General features: G+C 32.8%; 1 protein-coding gene and 1 long non-coding RNA gene across 5 annotated transcripts; one reads left to right on the forward strand and one right to left on the reverse strand.

The window, feature by feature from the left end:
* Positions 1–7,814: 7,814 nt before the first annotated feature.
* On the reverse strand, positions 7,815–13,534 carry LOC142630055 (uncharacterized). Its single transcript, XR_012843191.1, has 4 exons — positions 13,118–13,534; positions 10,026–10,252; positions 8,373–8,417; positions 7,815–8,174 (listed from the first exon to the last, which is right to left on the reverse strand). It is a non-coding gene; the product is annotated as an uncharacterized LOC142630055 (long non-coding RNA).
* Positions 13,535–15,268: 1,734 nt separating this feature from the next.
* Positions 15,269–19,233, forward strand: LOC142627112 (uncharacterized). 4 transcript variants are annotated; one of them, XM_075800910.1, is made up of 6 exons: positions 15,269–15,399; positions 15,485–15,711; positions 16,825–16,924; positions 18,061–18,258; positions 18,574–18,741; positions 18,955–19,220. In XM_075800910.1, the coding sequence occupies exons 2-5, from the start codon at positions 15,532–15,534 to the stop codon at positions 18,705–18,707; spliced, it is 612 nt and encodes a 203-aa protein (XP_075657025.1). In that variant the 5' UTR covers positions 15,269–15,399; positions 15,485–15,531; the 3' UTR covers positions 18,708–18,741; positions 18,955–19,220. The 4 variants fall into 4 exon arrangements, with proteins under 4 accessions (XP_075657025.1, XP_075657026.1, XP_075657027.1 ...); XM_075800911.1 differs by having other exon boundaries at positions 18,577–18,741; XM_075800912.1 differs by lacking the exon at positions 18,574–18,741 and having other exon boundaries at positions 18,955–19,233.
* Positions 19,234–20,493: the final 1,260 nt, after the last annotated feature.

The raw sequence follows: 20,493 nt of genomic DNA on the forward strand, positions 1-20,493 counted from the left end.
CATTGACGAAAATGGGAAAAAAAAAAAAAAAAAAAAAACCAATTGAGGTGCCATTGCCGAAAATGAGAGAAAAGAAAAAAAAACCAATTGAAGTGCCATTGCCGAAAATGGGAGAAAAGTAAAAAAAAAAAAAAAAAAGTCAATTGTGGCAATGGCATTGCCGAAAATGGGGGAAAATATTTTAAAAAAAAATCAATTGTGGCAATGGCATTGCCGAAAATGGGGAAAAAAAGTTTAAAAAAAAAAAAATCTATTGTGGCAATGGCATTGCCGAAAATGGGTGAGAAAAAAAAATTGTGGCAACCAAGTCGCCGAAAATGGAGGGAAAAAAAATGCTTCGTCCACAACATTTTTCACAACAAATTACAAGTGGTTAGTTGTTATTGGTTTAAATTTAAACTTAATACTAAGATAACTTTTGTGCCCCAATAATAACAATCAGTAACAACCTGCTAGTTAGGATTTGTTGTAAAAATATTGTGAAAATATTATAGACATATCATTTCTCAAAAAAATTGTGGTGCCGAAATAGAAGAAAAAAAAAGTGGCAAATTGTTTTTTTTTTCCCTCTATTTCGGCAATGCAATTGCCACAAAACAATTTGCCACTTTTTTTTTTTTTTTTTTTTCTATTTTGACACTACGATTTTTTTTAGAAATGATACATCCACAACATTTTTACAACAAATCCTAACTGGCAAGTTGTTACTGATTGTTATTATTAGGGCACAAAAGTTATCTTAGTATTAAGTTTAAATTTAAACCAATAACAACTAACCACTTGTAATTTGTTGTGAAAAATGTTGTGGACGAAGCATTTTTTTTCCCTCCATTTTCGGCGACTTGGTTGCCACAATTTTTTTTTCTCACTCATTTTCGGCAATGCCATTGCCACAATAGATTTTTTTTTTTTTTTTTTACTTTTTTTTCCCCATTTTCGGCAATGCCATTGCCACAATTGAATTTTTTTTTTTAATATTTTCCCCCATTTTCGGCAATGCCATTGCCACAATTGAATTTTTTTTTTTTTTTTTTTTTTTTTTTCCTTTTCTCTCATTTTCGGCAATGGCACCTCAATTGGGTTTTTTTTTTTTTTTTTTTTTTCCCATTTTCGTCAATGGCATTGCCACAATTGTTTTTATTTGGGCACTCACTCGGGTAATGGTTTGGGCAGCAGGAATTTCGGTAATGGGATTACCAAAATTCAAATCCTGCCATCACCTGCAAATTTATTTCTCTCTCATACTTTTTTATGCAATTTCGGCAACGCTGTTGCCGAAATTCATTCTCTTTCCTCATTTTGCTAAATAACTTTGAACAGTGGCTATAATAACAAAAAACTTCATTTTTTGCAATATTTAGCCAAAAGACTCATTCAGTATCTGCAATAGAGTAGTTTTAATATCATATACTATTTTACAATTTTTTACTATAATTCTGATGTGCCAGAGTGTGGGTAATTGCCTATCATACTTATATATGAACCTACAATTTTTTCTTCACTACTCATATTTTTCCACATTATATTTGTGATAAAGAAATTGTGAGATAAATTATACTATTAGATTTTCTCAAGCAATAATAAGGTCCTATTTGGTAGAGTGGTTAGAACCCACATTTTTAATTTTTAAACAACATCATACACTTTTTTATTTATATGTATTTTAAAAAATTACAAATAATATTACTCAAACACCCTGCCCAGCCACCCAAAATATTTTTAACTATTCACAAAAAGTAGCCAATAATATACAACAAAGTTAGGTTATTGTCTAAAGCATAACTCTCTCTCTCTCTCTCTCTCTCTCTCTCAGCATAGTACAAACAAATATCTCAAGGCAAGCAAAATTGTCATTTCAGAGACAGAGATATTTTTTGTTTATTTATTACTATTATCATTATAGTACGGACACACGCAGCATCTTAAAACTATTCCAAATGGATCCTATAGACATGCACTAGAGTCAAAAACAGACAGAATTAAAAAGTGTTTGGACCCCTTCTTTTGCAACCAAATTATTATTATTATTTGTTCTTCTTAAAAGCATCGCCAGTGAAGGAAATGCTGTCATTAAACCCTTCCTTTGCCTGTAAAAGATGTTTGAACGGTGACAGAAAAGACTCCCCTCTACAGGGCACAACCCCTAAAAAAAATCTATCATGCTTATGTGCTTTATTGTGTTTGTGCATGGGTTTGCTCAGAAATCGGCTTTTGCTATCCCCAAACATTGACTAATCAACTGCTTTATTCATTTGCATTTGTTGGAATTATAAGGAAATAGTTCTATTGAACTCTTTAATGGTTCAAATTTTGAGGGCTAAAATCCAATTATTTGGCAGCCATATTAAATTCATCGAACATTCGAACCCTTTAAAGGCAATCTCTAGTGGAGTGCTTGTATATTTCTGATCCTTCTTTATAGAAAGCTCACCATTAAAACATGCCCTTTTTGAAATCAAATCAAACCACTTTCATGGTGTTAGAGCTCAAAATGAAGTTTAAGATTTGAATTTATGTTAATCAATGCCTAACTTGGTACAACTAGTCCTTAACACAACACAAGAACTGTAACTATTTTCATGTAGTATGTATATCTAGAGCTACAATTAAGGCAAAGATATTTGCCATTGGGATTGTTGATTAAGTCTGATGATGATTTTACCTGATGTCAGACAGTCAGAGTCAAAGTTTCTAAGGAATATTATCTGCATAGGAATGAAGACACGGTAAATTTTGTCACAGTTAAAGCAGAATTGCATGCCGAAAAAGGATAAATAAAACACTCAGGATAAAACAGAACAATAAAAGTTGATGTAAATTGTTGTCTTGACTCCCTTGAGTACATACATATAATTTTAGTCAGTAGAAATTTATGCACAAACCTCGGAGGAAGATTCAGATGATCTATATAAAAAGTTCGGATAATGTATGTCCTTAAGGTACACATTAAATTATTTATTTATGGTAAAAAAATTTTAAAAATTAAAAAAATTGTCAATATTTTTTCAATTCTCGAGAAATTTTTGTCCAAAAATAAATATTTATTGTATGCTCTAAAGGCAAACATTAGCAAAATTTATATATATATATATATATATTATTCTTCATGAGAATCACGTGCATAAGCATGCATTTTTTTTTTTACAGATTTACTAATTTATTTCTTTGTCCAAAGCTAGTTAAAGTATAGTTACATCTTATAATAAAATCTCTTAAAATATGTAAATAAGCCTTTTTTTTTTTAATCGCATTTGCTGAAAATTTTTGTTAAAAGTGTATTGAACTATATTTGTACTTTAAAAAAGTTAAAAAAAAAAAGTAGTATAAAAAAATAATTAAAGATTTAAAAAATTGTACATAAAAAAAAAAAAAAAACTAATATCAAGCACACACTAAATTAAGTATAAACTTCAGTAATAAGTCATAATCCATGTCCTAACTTGTAAGATATTTTTTTTTTCATGAGAAGTGATACTTTGATCACCTCATTAGTAGTTGCTTATACACTACCCTTTTCTCAAACTACTCAACCTATGAAAAAGAAAGACACAGAATTCTAAAAAAATATTAGTTGCTTATACACTACCTTTACTTATTCAGGCTACTCAACCAGTGAGAAAGTAAAGATAAGGAAGCAACCCAACCAATAATAGTTTGGAAATGACATTACAATAGCACTATTTGTTGTTGTTTGTTGTTGTTGTTGGTGGTGTTGTTTTCAGCATTATTGTCGTATGTGATTGTGAAAGTAGGGGGCTGAAGAAGAGGAATGGGAGAGAAAAGACGATAATAAATATAAGATCTAATGCTTGCTGCACTACTATTGACTGTCCCCTATGGCTCTTCTTGACTGTCAGTTGTACCTTCTTCAGCCCCACCTCATGATCATGAATCGTGGTCACGCAAAGCAACAAGCAAATATTAATTGCTTAATAGGTACATTTTGTTCACACATGTGCGTGTGCATTTTCACTTCTACTTTGCCATGTTCCTGTATGTCTACTGACTCTGTATTTTACATTGATGATCTAACTAAGTTCATCTTGCTCTTAAAGACTCCTTCACAACCATAAAATAAATAAATAAAGACTCCTTCACATGTAGTGATGATGTACATAACAGAAATAAATTTCTGAGTGACAAAAGCCAGCTTACATAACAAAAATAAATTGAAATAAGGTTTCCTTTTTTGGATTAATAATGTTAGATATTTACGTAAAAAGAAATGCTACCTCTATAATATTTTCATAACAAATTTTAATTAGCACATTATTGTTATAAGTTTTTAATTTGAATTCACTATTGAAATTATTTTGTCATCTACTAGTAACAGCGAGTAACAACTTGTCAATTAAAATTTGTTGTGAAAATATTATGAATATAACATTTTTCTTACCTAAAAGATAATATAATAATAAAAGAATAGGTAATATTCACAGTACGCTTAGGTTTAGGTTTAATATCTATTCATCTTTTGGGTTTAATAATAGCACACTAAGTGAAATAGCGGCAACATGGAAAGCTAGTAGTGGGAAAAGCTCAACAGTCAAGATTCAATATGGAAAATCTGATACTCGGTCCAATCTAATTTGGTGTTATTTGTTTTAAGGATAAATTTTAGTTACAAAATTAGTTGTAGTATAATGGTACAACTTTACTTAATAAAATAAACATTATTATATATTTGAAAAATCTAACTATTGAATTGCATGTTTTTTACGCTCTTAATACACATATTGAATTTTGTGTCAATTAAATATTATTTATTATTTATTTATAAGTTTATATTTTATGCATAATTCAAAACTACAAAAACTTGCAATTTAAACAATTTTATTGATGATATAGTTATGGATTTTTAATTTTCTAGAAATTTTGTAAGCATGGAGGATATAAGAAGAAAATATAATCCAATGGTAGATTTGTCAAAATTCACCTTCAATAAAAAGATATTAAGTAAGTTTGTAGCCTTAGGTTACAACTAATTTTGTAACTAAACTTTGTTTTTGTTTTAGTTCGTTACTAACCATCACGAATGTAAAAATCGATTGAACCTATCGACTAGGGTAAAACGAGTGAGTTGGGCCCTTTAGGTGTTTGCTCACACCTCTAAGTAGAATCAATGTGGTTCAGCCATAAAACATATGTCCACAAGTCCAAAAATCCAAAAACTAAATCCTTCGTTTACTTAGTTAATAACATGTTAGAATGGATGCTATATTTGGAGAGGACAAGGTTTTTCTCCGACTACAAATCAATTTCACATTTTGGATTAGTATATTACAAATTGATAATATTGATATATTCAAATCTAGAAATTACTCATGTTAATATGGAAAGTGATTACTTTCCATTATTCTCTCTCAAGATGTGTACGAAATCTTTGATGAAGAGCACGACTTCATTTCAAATTCAAAACATGAATAAATTTGTCTTCCTAACAACAACAACAACAACACCGCCTTTACAATAGCAATCCCTCAATGAAAAATCCACAAGAATTACTCCCCTCAAGATGTCACTATAGCAATAGTGCCATGAACTCTTTTGTTAAGACGCAAGACCTAATGAGCATTAAAATTTCCATTGAATATGAAAAATAAAATAAGGATGTAGATAATAAAAAGGATCAATACTGCAATCCATGTTTTACTAATGTTAATTTTACTTTCCAACAAATAAAAGGATCAATGTAAGGTAGCTCCTTCATAGTTTTTAATACTAACATTTTCTGTAGTTTCCATATTCATGGCCTAGTTCTGAAGGTCTTCACATGGATTGGTCTTGAGTGGTTTAAGCGGTGCTAAGGTCATGTTAGTTCTTAACCCACTTGAGGGAAAAATCATCTTATGTGCCTGTCTTATGGAGCGTGCCTCTCACAAGCATGTGACATGCTCGTATGTGGCATGCTTCATAGGACGGACACACAAAATTCTAACTCCATTTGAGGGGCACCCACATGTTTGTGAGAGGCATGCTCCATATGACAGTCACACAAGATATCAGCTCCATTTGAGGGAGCACTCACATGTCTGTGAGAGGCATGCTCCATAAGATGGACACTCCACTTGAGGGGGCACTCACATGCCTCTGAGAGATACACTCCATAAGATGGAACAAGATACCAACTCTACTTGAAGGTACACTCCGTAGGACGGGTACACAAGATACCAACTCCACATGAGAAGCCTCCTACAGCTCCCTCATTCATTTAAGCCCGTGAAACATTGATTTTAGACAGAGGTCACTTACTAGGCTCACGCTCATGTAGGGTCACCACTGCTAGTCCCCTCTCACTCTTCTTTATTAAGGAGAAAAGACAAGAGTGTAAAAGACAAAATATGCTGAAAATTTCCGTTCTCTTCTATACATTAGTTTAGAATCAACGAAGTAAAAATAAAATACAGGAGGGTCACTACAATGGTGGAGTTACTGAAGTGAGATGTAAAAACATGTTTTATTATTGTCTGTCAAAGAGTTGCAGTATATTGAAGTATGAAAATTGGGTGGTGACTTTTGTTCACAAATCACAGGCACAGGCACAGCTGGTCTAAAAGGACTTAACTAGCTCAGTTGGGTCACCCTCAAAGGGTCATTTATCCTCTAAATTGAGGGACAATCACACAAAGGCTGAAGGACCAGTCTTCTTCATTAACTAAACTTGGTCTAGCAGAGATAAGAGTTGGGACCCCAACATTAAGGTCAGGGAGACCCCAGCTGCTATTATAAGCTCAGGACACAGGCTCCTTTATGTTCGATGGGATGGTTGTTGGTGACAGCTAAAGTGAATTATTAAAACTGTTAATTTTAGGGGACAAAAAATGGTCCAACCTTGTTAGCATACACTGCTACTACCATGAAACCTATTTCAACATTTTTTTTTCTATTCATTTTTCTATTTGTTTTTCATTGAGTTGGACTGGCAATCTTCCTCGTAGGAGTGAAAAAGAGCTAGATAATCACCATGCCAATAAAAAGATGCTGGTACTACAGTAGTAACATGAAAATCGAGGTGATTACTTTTCATCTGTAAAGAACTAACTCAGCAAGATTCAAATCCTCAGCAATAAGTATAGTCAGTGATTCTTTTGCACTTTTGGACACTATATAAGACTGGAGACCACACTTTTGTCCCCTTTTCCCATGGCACTCACAATTTTCACATCTACTTTTGGTCATTCCAAGCCACTTTTCTTCCCTGTTATGCTAACTTGTGTAACAAATATTCCCTCCCGGCCTCCCCCTTTTACAAGCTCTAGAGAGAGAGAGAGAGAGAGAGAGAGAGGCATCATGATTCATGATATAGTTTAATTAGTGTAGTTAAGGAAATTAGCTTTATTATTTGTGAGGTTATTTATAACCATCCACCCTAACAATAGGCATTTGTAATATGCAGAAATTACAAAATTTTATAATCAGCATCCTATTTCAAGATTAAGTTGCAATATCCACTCTACTATCCAAATTGGAAATGAGTTACATGAGTAAATAAAATATTATCGAATTAAGGTACTAATTACAAAATTATGCACATTACAAATATTCTAAAAGTTTAGGATGGATAATTATCCACTAATCTATTAATTTAAAGATTGTTTTCGATGGTACAGTGTGAATTGCAAATTAATTTTGAATTAGGATGTTAATTGCAGAATTTTATCGTTTAGATACACAATGTGAACATTCCCCATTGTTAAAGTTGAATAATTGCAATTAACTCTTATTATTATTACATGATGAAAATTCCCTCCTCCTAATTACCCTAAACAAAAATAAATAATAAAGATAAAATCTTCCCTAAACAAAATGCAATTTAAAGAGAAAGGTGTAAACTTTTCCTGCTATTAGAATAAAAAACCTCTACAAAAGGGTAGTAAAAGAAAGTTTTTTTTTTTTTTTTCTTTTCTCTGTCTTCTGTATCAGGGTATGTAACTCACCCAATGTTAAGATAACTGTATCAGATTTTCAAAGAGATAAACCAAGGAAAGATTCTGTAAATTCCTATACAGAGAGAACTTGATCTCCAACTATGGACAACTTCTAACATGAGCAGTTATAGCTGTTTACCAAATTGGGATTGTGCTTCAAAAGCTGTATGAGTGATAACAATCCACGAGTCCTGTGGATTTTTCACCAGTGCAAGGGAATTGGTAATTTCCTATCTCAGGATGATGCTGAAAAGTGAAAACAGAAATAACATTACATGAGGCAAAGATATTTCTTAGGTAAAAAAGAGAAAACTAGAACATGTGAAAGGTGATTTTTTTTTTTTTTTTAAAAGGGGGAGTGGGGGGGGGGGGGGCGGGGGTGAACAGAGGAAAATATTAAAGACAGGTCATCAAAATCCAATATAAACAAAAACTAATTCTTACCTTTACTAATTTTAATTTTATTTGCTCCTGGGATGGCCACATACACTGAAAATGCAAAAAATACTGTTCAACATTGGAAGAGAGAGAAATTCAAACCAAAACAAAACCAAGTGGAGCTATTTGCAACAAAACTATAATCAAGTAGCTTAACTTTGAAAATTATCATAGAACATTTCAAAAGCAATATTAGATACTAAAGAAAGATCATTATAGTTTTTTCCTTTAATTATTTGCCACCTTTAAGTCCTGCATCAGAAAACATTCCCTAGTAAAAAAAAAAAAAAAAAAAAAACCTCAGCCAACTTATTAACCAAGCTGGTTTAACGACTACAGGAACATATTCCAGATTACATCACTTTCTGTGCAAAGCATGAAAGCAAAGTCCCAAATAATAATAATTACATTTGCCTAGTACATGCTTGGATGCTCCTTGCCGTGACATAATATGTATTGCAATTAAGACAGCCATGACTGGAATAATGTTTATCAGATCTACACAAGATTTTCTTGATTTCCATTCATATATCACCTACTATTGTACTTTCCCTGGTATTGTCAATAAATAGGATGCACAAGATGTACTAGTAGGGCAACTGAAGGCCCAATTGAGTTTCTGGACCAGACTCCTGTATCTCAATAAGCAGCTGCTACTACAGCAAGCATTTTCACACCAAACAGACCCAGTTGGTTAAATCATCAACAGACAAAGTGATGGGTTGCTTCAATTAAACCAATTTCAAGACTGAACCTTAAACTATCTGAGATGTTCTTGAAATTTATCACTTAAACAACCAAGTACTTACTTTTCATAAGTAAATAAGTTATATTAATAACAAAAAATCAAGTCACCCAAGTATACAGGAAGTATACGACTGGGGACCATACAGTCAAACATTGAAATTACATAGATCTATCAAATCGGAAATCAAACAAAGAGAATGACTCCGTAAAATAGACATCCAATCCAACAAAGTTCTAAAGAAAAAAAAATAATCAGGAATAGTTCTCTTTGTAGTTATTCACTTATTCCTCTCTCTCTCTAGAGACACCACATCAAGCAATGGGGGTAGCCATCCCCATTCCTATGACGCCCAACTTTGACAACCAAGTACTTTTTTTGACCTTGCCCATAAATGCCAATTGATAGCACTAATGATACCCTTTACAGCGTCATCTAGGACCTAGACTAGTTCCTAGATAAAATAGTTTGCATTATTACCAGTATGCACTAAATTCTTAACCGATTTTTCACAAAAAAGACCCATCTAGTCAGCTGTACAGCCTACCCAATGGTCAGACCCTTCATTGGATTCTTGCATTCCTATCTAAGTAGTTCATGGACCAACAGAACATAGACATCAAGGAATCCAAGAAATACATGGACCAACCATTCATCTTTACTTCTACCTAAAAGAAAAGGAAGCTATTCTCAGATTTTGCAGGGCCAACAAAGAGAAGCATACTCATCACCAATTAAGAACAGGTCAAAAAGCCCACCACACTGGCCCAATTAGAAACCATACTGAATAGTGAATAGCATATTATTTACCATAGCTAATCACCTTTTCTCCAGGAATTTTATTTTAAACAAGGAAGAATGAAAAAAAATGTCAGTCATCATTTATATGCGTATGACGAACCCTTTACCAATACCTTAGATTTACTCTCACTTGAAAATGGCCCTCACTATTCTTCTCCAGGACAGCTTGAGTTATCTGAGCATGAGGAAACATGGTTGGCAAAGGCTGATTAGGTTGCACAGCAGTTGAGAGAGGTGGCAAGCCATGTTTCCTCAAAGATAATAAGTGGGAAGATGTCTTCTCTTGGTAAGGGCTTCTATAGGTTATCCATTTCAAAGAAGCCTAAATCAATGCCAGTTCCTGAAGGGTGACAGAAATTCCAGCTTAGACCTTTCTGGAAAGGGATTTACCTATGCATATATATTTCAGGGTATACTAAAGTGAACGTGCAGTTGGCCAATTCAGTGGCAAGGTAAAATATGGTGATACTGCCATCAAATGCAAAGGGGGAATGAGGAATGAAAAAAATGTCAGTCATCATTTATATAAGTATGATGAACTAAAAGATCCCAGATGTAAACCATAGTTATTGACAACATATCATCTTGCCAATAAATAAATGACGAAAAGAAATATAACAAGAAATCAACAAAACTCAAAATTTAAGTCAATACACTGCAGTTAATTTGTCCAGCCACAACTAAAAAAATGAATGTATATTTGTTTGTAGTCTTCAAAAGTTCAATTATTCTTCAAACTAACCAACTTCTATCAAGATAGTGATTGACAGCAGGAAGCAAATATGCAGTTAAAGTTCATACCCAACAATTTAAATTTCAAAAATCAACTCAAGTTACTCACTTGTAGCCCCAAAAAAACTTAAATAATATCATTCTTTCAAACCAATCACAGATATTCAAATTCACAATCATCAGCCATTTAAAATTGCTCAGCAGAACCTCAAACTAACCATAGAGACCAGTAAAAAATGTTAAATAGACAATGGTCAAATTCCAAAATCCAATGGATCATCAATTTGAAAGTCATTAAATTACCTTGGACACCAATTGATTAGGAAAAAAAAAATCTAAAAAGTAATGTTATCACAGAACAATGCAAAGAAAATTGTTTCAAATAAAATTGTTTCTAAAGAATTCCTAACCTGAGTGGGAAATGCTAAGGAAGAAAAAGAGCAGACACTTGACCTTCAAAATAAATGAAAAAATTCATATAAGAGTTTGCACGCAGAAATTGTTTCAATAGGACTTCAAAAATAGCCACTTCTTATCAAGAAATTGGTAGGGTATCTACACAACTTATATCTTTCTATGACTATAAGAATCTAAACTGATGTTTCATTACCAGACAGCTAAACTGTATGAACTTTAATGATCTCTACCTAACTTTCAGTTCTTTCAATTTCCCATCTCATCCCGTAGTTAGCTTCATCTTAATTCTGGATTGTAAAAAGAGCTAAAGAATTATCTCCCAACAGCGACCTAAACTCTTTTTTCTTTTCTTTTTTTCTTCCATGTCCACTTATTCAATAGAAATAAGTGTGCCACACTCAAAATTTTGAAACAAACTCTTTAGGATAGCAACCAAGAATAACACAAATGTATTATGCATGGGAGAAAAATGCAAGCCAGAGGAGTAAGCAAGATGCTAAATTACCCATCTTTGGCCAATGATAATATTTTGTATCAATTATATTCTCATAAGTATCTCTATCTCCCAATATAGTTTGAGGAAACATCCCAAACCATCAAATTCACTTAGTAGTGGCCAAGTTCTGTCAACCAATTAACCTGATTTTTTTATAAGTGGAAAAAAAAAAAATTAGAATAGAGGAGATACCTCATGTGCAGGATGTGTACACAATATTCTCCTAAAATACTACATTATCATAGAATTATATTTGCAAAGAACCAACTAACCTGATTATAAATGAATAATAAAAAATTCTAAAGTAACATAAATGGACAAGCCATATAGGAAATGAGAATGATCTTTACCTGACTAATCTTGTTCTAAAGCTCACTTGAAATAGCAAAATTGGCAGACTAACAGTCATTGAATTTTGGCCTATCTAATAGCTCTCCAATTACCCACCTAGGCATTCTAAACTACGATTTCTATCAATTCAAAATTCAAAAGGCAATAACCTCTATTTTTTGATAGGTAAGAATAATTTTATTAAAATGAGACTAATTCGTGAAAAGAGACACAAAGTAGCCTAAAGAATTACGAATGGAAAAAGGAAATAACCTCTATGACACAATCAAATGTGAATATATCATTTTTTTTTTATCCCCCAAGGATTTGTTTGCTTCTTCCAACAAACCAGAACAATGGCCTCAAAACATTTTTCATGCTACTTGCAACAAAATGGTGCAAGTTAGAAATTACATCCAATTTATATGCATGCTATTACAAAAGTAGTAAACCATAATTCTATTTGTTTCTTCCCTAAATTTCTAATTGGTAATGGACGTCTATCAAAGAGCATTGCAAATCTGCCCCCTCCCAACTGAAAAAAAAAAAAAAAAAAAACCATGCACCAGTTATTGTTCTAGGAATCTAGAAACTCTGCAATAGACTAGCAACTCAACAAGTTTGCATCTATGAATAGCCCCCAACTTTTAAGAGAAATTATCTCATTCTATGCTTCTTTCTAAACACCCTAAAAATTGGAGTAATCAGTACATACCCATCAAAAAAAGAAACACTTTCTTTTTTAAGAAGTTCAGAATTTCAGCCACAGATTGTTACCTGAGATTGAACCTAGGCAATGAGTGGGAATAAATGACAACAATCCCAATTCCGTTGTTTAGTTCTCTATAAACCAACTAAAGCATACCCAAAAAAGACATAAAATTAAATCACCAAATAAATTCAAGTTCTTAATTACAGAATAACTAATCCTAATCTTTACCAACCACTAAACCCACAAAAAACCCAGCAACTCTTCGCTTAGTAAACACACTTTACAATACACATGAATGAAATCCCTTGTATCCAAACAAACAAAGAACAACTCAATAGCTACATTGAAACCAAACCAAACACACACACTAAAGTGACCAACCATTTCATCAATGCACCAATGCACAGAACTAAAATTTCTCATTATACAAAAACTACAAAGCACAAAAGTACACGTACACAGGATACACTCAAAGGCACAACATAAAGAAGCAAACTTGAAGAAAAAAGAGCACGCACCTGACATCAACAAGAGGATTAAAAGTGAAAGAAACCGAATGGGGAGTCCGGTTCATTCTCATTCTCATCCACCACGACCCTAATGGTATTTTTGGGCAAGTTTTACGTGACTTTTTATCTTCTTGGTTATTGCAGTCAGATACAGGTATGGTGGCATTGGTGGTGTATGATAAGAGGTATTGATGGTGAAGGTGGAGGTGGGTGGTGGGTGGTGGTGGTCGTGTTGGACATGGTGGAGGATGAGAAAGGTGTGACCTTTGTGGGGTTGATGCAAAATAAGAAGAAGAAAAAGGTGTTGTTGTAGAGAAAGAAGAATAAGGAGTTGGGTTATGTGAAGGAGAGAGAGACACAGAGAGGGAGGTGGGTTTTGATCTTTGTTGGTTTTGATGATGGTGGGGTGGTACTGGTAATGACAGTTTCTTCTTTCTTTAGAATGAAGTGACCTTTCTTTTTCTTGTATCAAAAACAGAGAAGAAGTGACCTGTGAGCTAATCTAACCAAAATAAAGAAAATAGAATTTAGAAATAGCAATTAGAGAGTTTGTGTTTAAGTTAATTTAACAATTGGTAATTTGAGTAGGGAAAATTCTGTTACACACTTGTTTTTGTAGCTTCTGTATATATTCTCTTTGAAATCATGTTTTGAAATTGCATATTTCATCACTTCCTTTGAAATCGTATACTCAAAAGTGTACAATAACGAATATATAGTAATCATTAATCATCTGAGAATGTATCTGTGCTTATGCCTTTTTATGGGATGGTTGAAATTCAGAACTCAAAAGTGGGAGCTATACATGTCTTAATAATAGTACTAACTTATAATTTCCAAAAGATAAAAAGAAGCTTTGAAGTGGTTTTGGAAGTGGGCTCCTTTTTAACCTGTAGTATCCATTTCTTGTTTTCTATTTACGTTATAAGGCATCAATTGATTTTTACTACAAATCAAAATTCTTGTAATTCTATTAGTATTTTAAATAATTTCTAATGAAAACTTCCAAGATTCAAATCTCACATTTTTATTATTGTAACTAGCAAATTATCATAAAAGAATGTAATTTTTTTTAGTGTAAATGATATTTGAATTTATGTCTCTTTTTGAAAACATGAAATCATCAATTAAGTCAACTGAAACCCATGTGGAATAAGAGACCTTACAAATTTAAAATAATCTTAATGATTTTGAATGTGTTTAAGCTTTTAGATTGAATATCACTAGTGTAATAGTCAATTTCTTAAAAGATTATGGCTACACAAGGCTTGAACGTCAAGAGTTGAGACTTTAGACTATACCACTCAAACTTGGAGATGGAGAGTTTAGATAAGATGACCATAAAAATAGCAAACACCTTCACTCTTCCTAAATTTATTATAGTTTTGAGTTTTTAATTTCCTTTTTATTTCAGTTCAATCCACAATTAACAAAACCCTAAAACCCCATATCCATCCAAGTTTTTTTTCTTCTATTTTTTTTTGATAAACGGTCAAATAAAACAAGAGGAGAAACAAATATATAGTCGAAAACTTTAATCATTTTTCACTAAGAGCTATCACTAATTTGATTATGAAATACAGAAAAATGGACAAACTCCCTCTTTATATGTGTGTTATTGCTTAAGGAGGACTTTGTGCTAATGGTCTTCCAGTTCCAACCTGAGCTCATCCCTATAGGAGTCAAATATGCCATTCAACCTAATGGTTCTTGGTAGCCATCTCCTATGTATGTATTGCTACATAATTAAAACATGCCATTTTGACCTAAAGAAAATTAACAACTCTCTCTTGTATATTTATTGCTAAAAAAGGGATATATATATATATATATATATATATAATCTTAATGGACTTCGAACTCAAACAGTCGAGCTCATTCATGAAAGAGTTTGATATACTATTCAACCTAAACGTCATTAAAAACTCTCTTATCTACATATTTTTCATGTTTACATAATTTTAATTTAGTAGCAACCAGAATTGAATATAGCAATTTTGAATTTGTTTTCCCTAAAAAATATATATATATTGGATTTTATTTCTCATTAAAAATGGGTATTTAACAAATTCTTTTGGGCTTTTAAAAATGAATTCTCCTTTAAGTGGGCCAGGCCCAAATGAAAGCCCAATCCTGCAAAACTAAAACGGCCATTGTCCCATGCGTTTCACTAGACAAAACATAGAATGCAAAAACGGTGCGTTTTCCTTCTTCTTCTTCTCTGAACCGAAGAGAAACCCTAAAATCACAGCTTTCTCTAATCCAATGGAACATAGAATCAGCTGAATAAGGTACAGAATTTTCTTCAGAATCTAAATTCCAAATTTTTACCCTTTATAGTTTATTAGCTTAATTCTCAGCTGGGTTTTGTTATAGGCATTTGCGTGGTTTGAATTGTGAAGAAAGAAACAAGTCATCGTAAAATGGGAGACACCGAGAACGGTGAAAAGGCAAGGAAAACGGTTTTTGTAACCGTGGGAACGACTTTGTTTGACGCTCTTGTTAGAGCAGTGGATAGTTTGGAAGTTAAGCAAGAGTTGTTGAAAAGAGGGTATACCCATCTTGTCATTCAGATGGGTCGTGGATCCTACACACCCACGAAGGTATTATATGTGTTTGTTCTGGTTTCTGATAAAATTATTGTAGTGTATTTTCAATGTGTTGTTTCAAACATTGCTTCTTTTTAGTTTGAAATTGAGTGAGATAAATGCATGTTAATCTTGAAGTTTTTTTTTTTTCAGATTGTTTTTATCTGTTATGCTCTGTCACAAAATTTTTTTTATTGAAAGTTTGAGATTTATATATAAATTTCAGGATACCTGTTGAGACTTTAGATGCAAAAAGGGTGACTAACACCCTATGATGCACGAATACGGATACGAGTATGATATGAGTATGGGATACGTTAGGGATACATGTATTAATAATTTATTAAATATATTATATTTGTAAGCATTTATTTTATATATTGTTAAGCGTATATCAATTTAAAAGCAATAATGGATAATAAAGCGAATCCATGGCCATTAGATGATGTTTAGAATACAAACCAAGATCAAAAGAGTCAATAATAGATAACTAGGTGAGTGTTCAACATTGAAACCAGTACATAAAACATATAAATAAAAATTCTTACAAGTTTGGGCTATCTCTCACTATCGGGGGTCAGTTTAGAACAAAATCCAAGTCATATCATGGGTGTATCCTAGATGTATTGGTAATTTTTTTTTTAAAAATGATTGGGTATGTATCTCAGAGGTATTTGGTATGATACCGGTACGATATGTATCGGATACGGGTACATGAGCAAAAATGGAGTATCTGGGCATCCTAGCTAACACCTGTAATCACTGGAGATGGGAAGGGGCTACAAATAATTATAAAAAGGAATATACTGTAAGGTGATTTAGCATTAAAGAATTAAATTTTGAATTCAACTTGGAAAAAAATAAATTCAAGAAGAAGAAGAAGAAGAAGAAGAAGAAGAAGAAACATACTAACAATAATTTGAGTTCTTGCTGAAATTGGCTTATTCTCTTCTTGTAAGAACAATGTGGAGGGTAAATTTATGAGTTCAAGGCCACCAATTGCATGTGTATTTATCATTATAAAAAAAAATGATTTTTTTCTTAGAATTAAGTTCTGTCAAAATATTTACCCAAAAAAAATCCCACAAACATCTGATATGAATGTTCTAAACCTTTTCTTTTATGCAGTCTGGAGGGGAAGATGGGTCTCTAGCTGTAGACTTCTTTACTTTCTCATCAAGCATTGCTGATTATCTGAGGTCAGCATCTCTGGTGATCAGTCATGCAGGTAAGCACTTTATAGTTATGTTCTAATTTCTTATCCCTTGTTGGAAATGACCAGATTATAACGATATAACACTTTCCTTCTTGCCCATGATTTATTATCTAATGAATTGGGCTTCATTTGGAGGATTACTGGTTCAAATCTTTCATTAGACTGTTTTTTCTTCAATAAAGATTATTATTTGTCAAAAAATCTTTCGTTCGACTGATACCAGTCATTTGGACATTTCGTCTCCTTTGGCTTTTAAACAGCTACAATATCATCAGGATGGTGTGTATGGTAATATTATTGTTATAATAGCTACAATATGTATGTGATTTTCCTTCAATTCTCATTCCAATAGTTGCCATTGCACAATCTTCTGATATTCTATTATTGGACTGGATATGCTTTGTTGTCTATGGTGCTGTTTACTTAATTGTTGAATTTAGCCTGCCACACAATGAACTTCTGTAACGGTAATATCAAATTTTAGTCAAGCTTATAGTAGGATTTGTCTTGTCTTCTAGAAGGAACGTATAATTTGTACTTGTGAACATCAGTACATGAAATGAAAAGTTATTAGCAGGCAAACCTTATATCTTAATACTCTACCATTGCATTCATGAGGGTTGTGTTTGTATTTGTCACCAAAATTCCATGAAGCAAATAAATAGAAGTACCCAGAGAATCAATGATTAGGAAAATTGTACCAAAGTCCCTTCAACCTGTACCAATTTCAAATCAGCTAAGATATTTATGCTGTCCTAGAACTTTAAGCTGCCTGCAGTTTGGTATGTTGGGGTTTGGATACAACGCAGAGGTAAGCTTAGAAGCTTCCTCGGAATGTATCAGCCTAAACTTTGCCTCCCCAGTCCCCCCCGCCCACACTTTCCTTTTCACTTTCTTCTCTCTTCCACTGGGGAAATGGCAAATATTAAACATCAAGATTTTATTCCAACTTGCACCCTGTTGCATGGTAACTTTATTCGAAACTAATGGAACAGAGAGAGAGAGAGAGAGAGAGAGAGAGAGAGAGAGAGAGAGAGTTGCACAGCCAAAGTTCTGTTTTTATGTCCAAAGTTTTGGATTGTCAGAGGATTCATATTTGCTGTAATAATTTATGATTACATCCATGACTGATTTTGACCATGGTGCAGGGTCAGGAAGCATATTTGAGACACTGCGACTTGGTAAGCCTTTAATTGTGGTGGTGAATGAAGATTTGATGGACAATCATCAAATTGAGTTAGCAGAAGAACTAGCGGAGAGGAAGCATTTATACTGTGCTCGTCCTCAAACACTTCATCAAACCATAGAGTCTATGGATTTGGAGTCTCTCCTCCCATATCCTCCAGGTGATGCAATGCCAGTTGCGAAGCTTATTAATCAGTTTCTAGGTTTCCCAGATGATTAATGAAAATGCTGAATTTACCTCTTCAGAGATAATCTTTTGCATGTACAATTGAGCTATAATTTTTTAACGATGAATAAGCTTTGCCTCAGTGCTTATGTAATTGGCTTTTGGGAAATTTTTTTGGTTATAGGGTTTGCATAGTATATTTTGTACAAAATTTTAACTATATGGAAGTTTTTGAAAATTGTGGAAAGTATGTACTTGCTGGAATAAAAGATGGGAAAATTTTTGTTCACTCTTGACTTTTCTGATCTAGAAGCAAAGTTGGTGGTGATTGATTTGGGTGCTCACTGCTCAGTCCTAAGTCCTATGTTGAAGGATAGGGTGGTGGGAATATTGAAAGAGCAGTGTGCAAATACTGAGAGCATGATGGCTTTCCAAAAACAGTGATCATGTGATTGATTTTGAGCGGTCAATTGATTAGGTAAGTGAAGATCACAGTTCACATGATACCAGATTGAGATGACATACATAGATTATGTTCATATGTGAAAGGGAGGGCCTATAACATGATTGTCATTTTAATACTCTTGCTATGAATTTGAACTTGGCCCTACTTGACTTAAATGCATTCTTGTACTCCAACACAGCTATTTATACCAAAAGTAACGGCCACATGGCTTCTTGTGACTTACAGATGAGCAATTTTCATCTCTCTCTTTCTGTCAAAGAAGGGGGATCTCTGGTGTGAGAGAAGATCAGTAAGAGACATTGTGCAACCCATGCAGATAGTGATTTACTACTGCTTAGGGGGGTCAGGTCTTACATGTTGTCACTCTCAATTCCAAGTGTAAGAGAAGGGGACAGGAAGGGAAGGATAAAGCCATAACAGTGATTGGGAGTATTAATCTTTGATGATGCTTATTGGCATGTAAGGACAACATTAGACCTCATAAAAAAAAAAAAAAAAATAAAATAAAAAATAAAAACTCAGAATTTTCTTCTTGCTAGATATCAAAGAAATAAGAATAAAAATCATGCCATATGATTTGGTTGCTGGTTGCTGAGGATTACAGATTTTGATAGTTAATAGAACTTATAAAACTTAGAATTTTGGAGAATTGACATTTCTTTTGTTTTAAATGTGCTCAAATTACAATTCATATAAAAACTTAATTGTTTAATGTAATATTATAAACATTCTTTTCATTTATTATAGATTTTCTTTTCCTTACAATAAGTGGAAAATGGAGAATTTGAACCAAGGTTCCCCGTGGGAGAGATTGGGTAATGACGATGAACCACAAGCCTCTTAGTAGTATTTATAAAATTAATCATTTGATCATTGTGGATAATTTCTTAATAACAAAATTACTCTTAAAAATAGATAAACATAATTTTGATGATAAATAACTTTTTTTTCTTTAATTGAGTTTACTCATAGATGCTTTTTACACAGGTGAGAACTGTTGTTTTGTACCTTGAATGTGAAACTTTGCGTTTTTTAAGAGAATTGAAATATTTTTAAGAATTATAATTTTCACTATTTTTTTAAACAAAAAAACCAAAATTTCATGAATTCTTATAAATAAACAACTCTTATACAGAATTTTGTCTTATTATTTTTCTTACAAGGATGTGTTATCAATTTGTATTTGTCATTTACTGACAATTATAATGAATTGTGGCCACACTATTACGAAATGGATAATGGGGAGAGGAGTGAAGGGAAAAAGTATCTCTTATGAAAAATTTATTAAGTCGATCATGTAATAAGCCAATGAGTAAATGCTATGTGGAGGAATTTATTAAGTCGATCATAAGCCAATGAGTGAATGCTATGTGGAGGATCAATGAATGAGACTAACTATGACCAAAAAAAGAAAAGAAAAAAGAAGTTCAATCATGTGACATTCATTCATTTTTATTTTTTTCAAGACTGATTTTGTATGTTTGCCATAAGAAATACTCTTTCATGGGAGAAGATTACTCCTTTAGCAAGTCTTGTAAAAATCTTCAAGTGTCAAAGCCCATTTACATGAACAATATCCAGGTTAGAAAGGCACTGTAGACCATAGGAATGTAATTCAGACTTGCTGCACTGTAAATTCATTTTGATCATGTATTAATAAATTTAAGCATGCTACTTGCTCTAGGGCTGTAAGCCGAATCAAGCTTAGCTGAGGGAACAAGATCCTTTCAATATCACTAGAAATGGAAAAGAGTTCATTTCACA

This window comes from Castanea sativa, chromosome 3 (genome assembly GCF_040712315.1).
Source record: "Castanea sativa cultivar Marrone di Chiusa Pesio chromosome 3, ASM4071231v1".
Classification (NCBI taxonomy): Eukaryota; Viridiplantae; Streptophyta; class Magnoliopsida; order Fagales; family Fagaceae; genus Castanea; species Castanea sativa.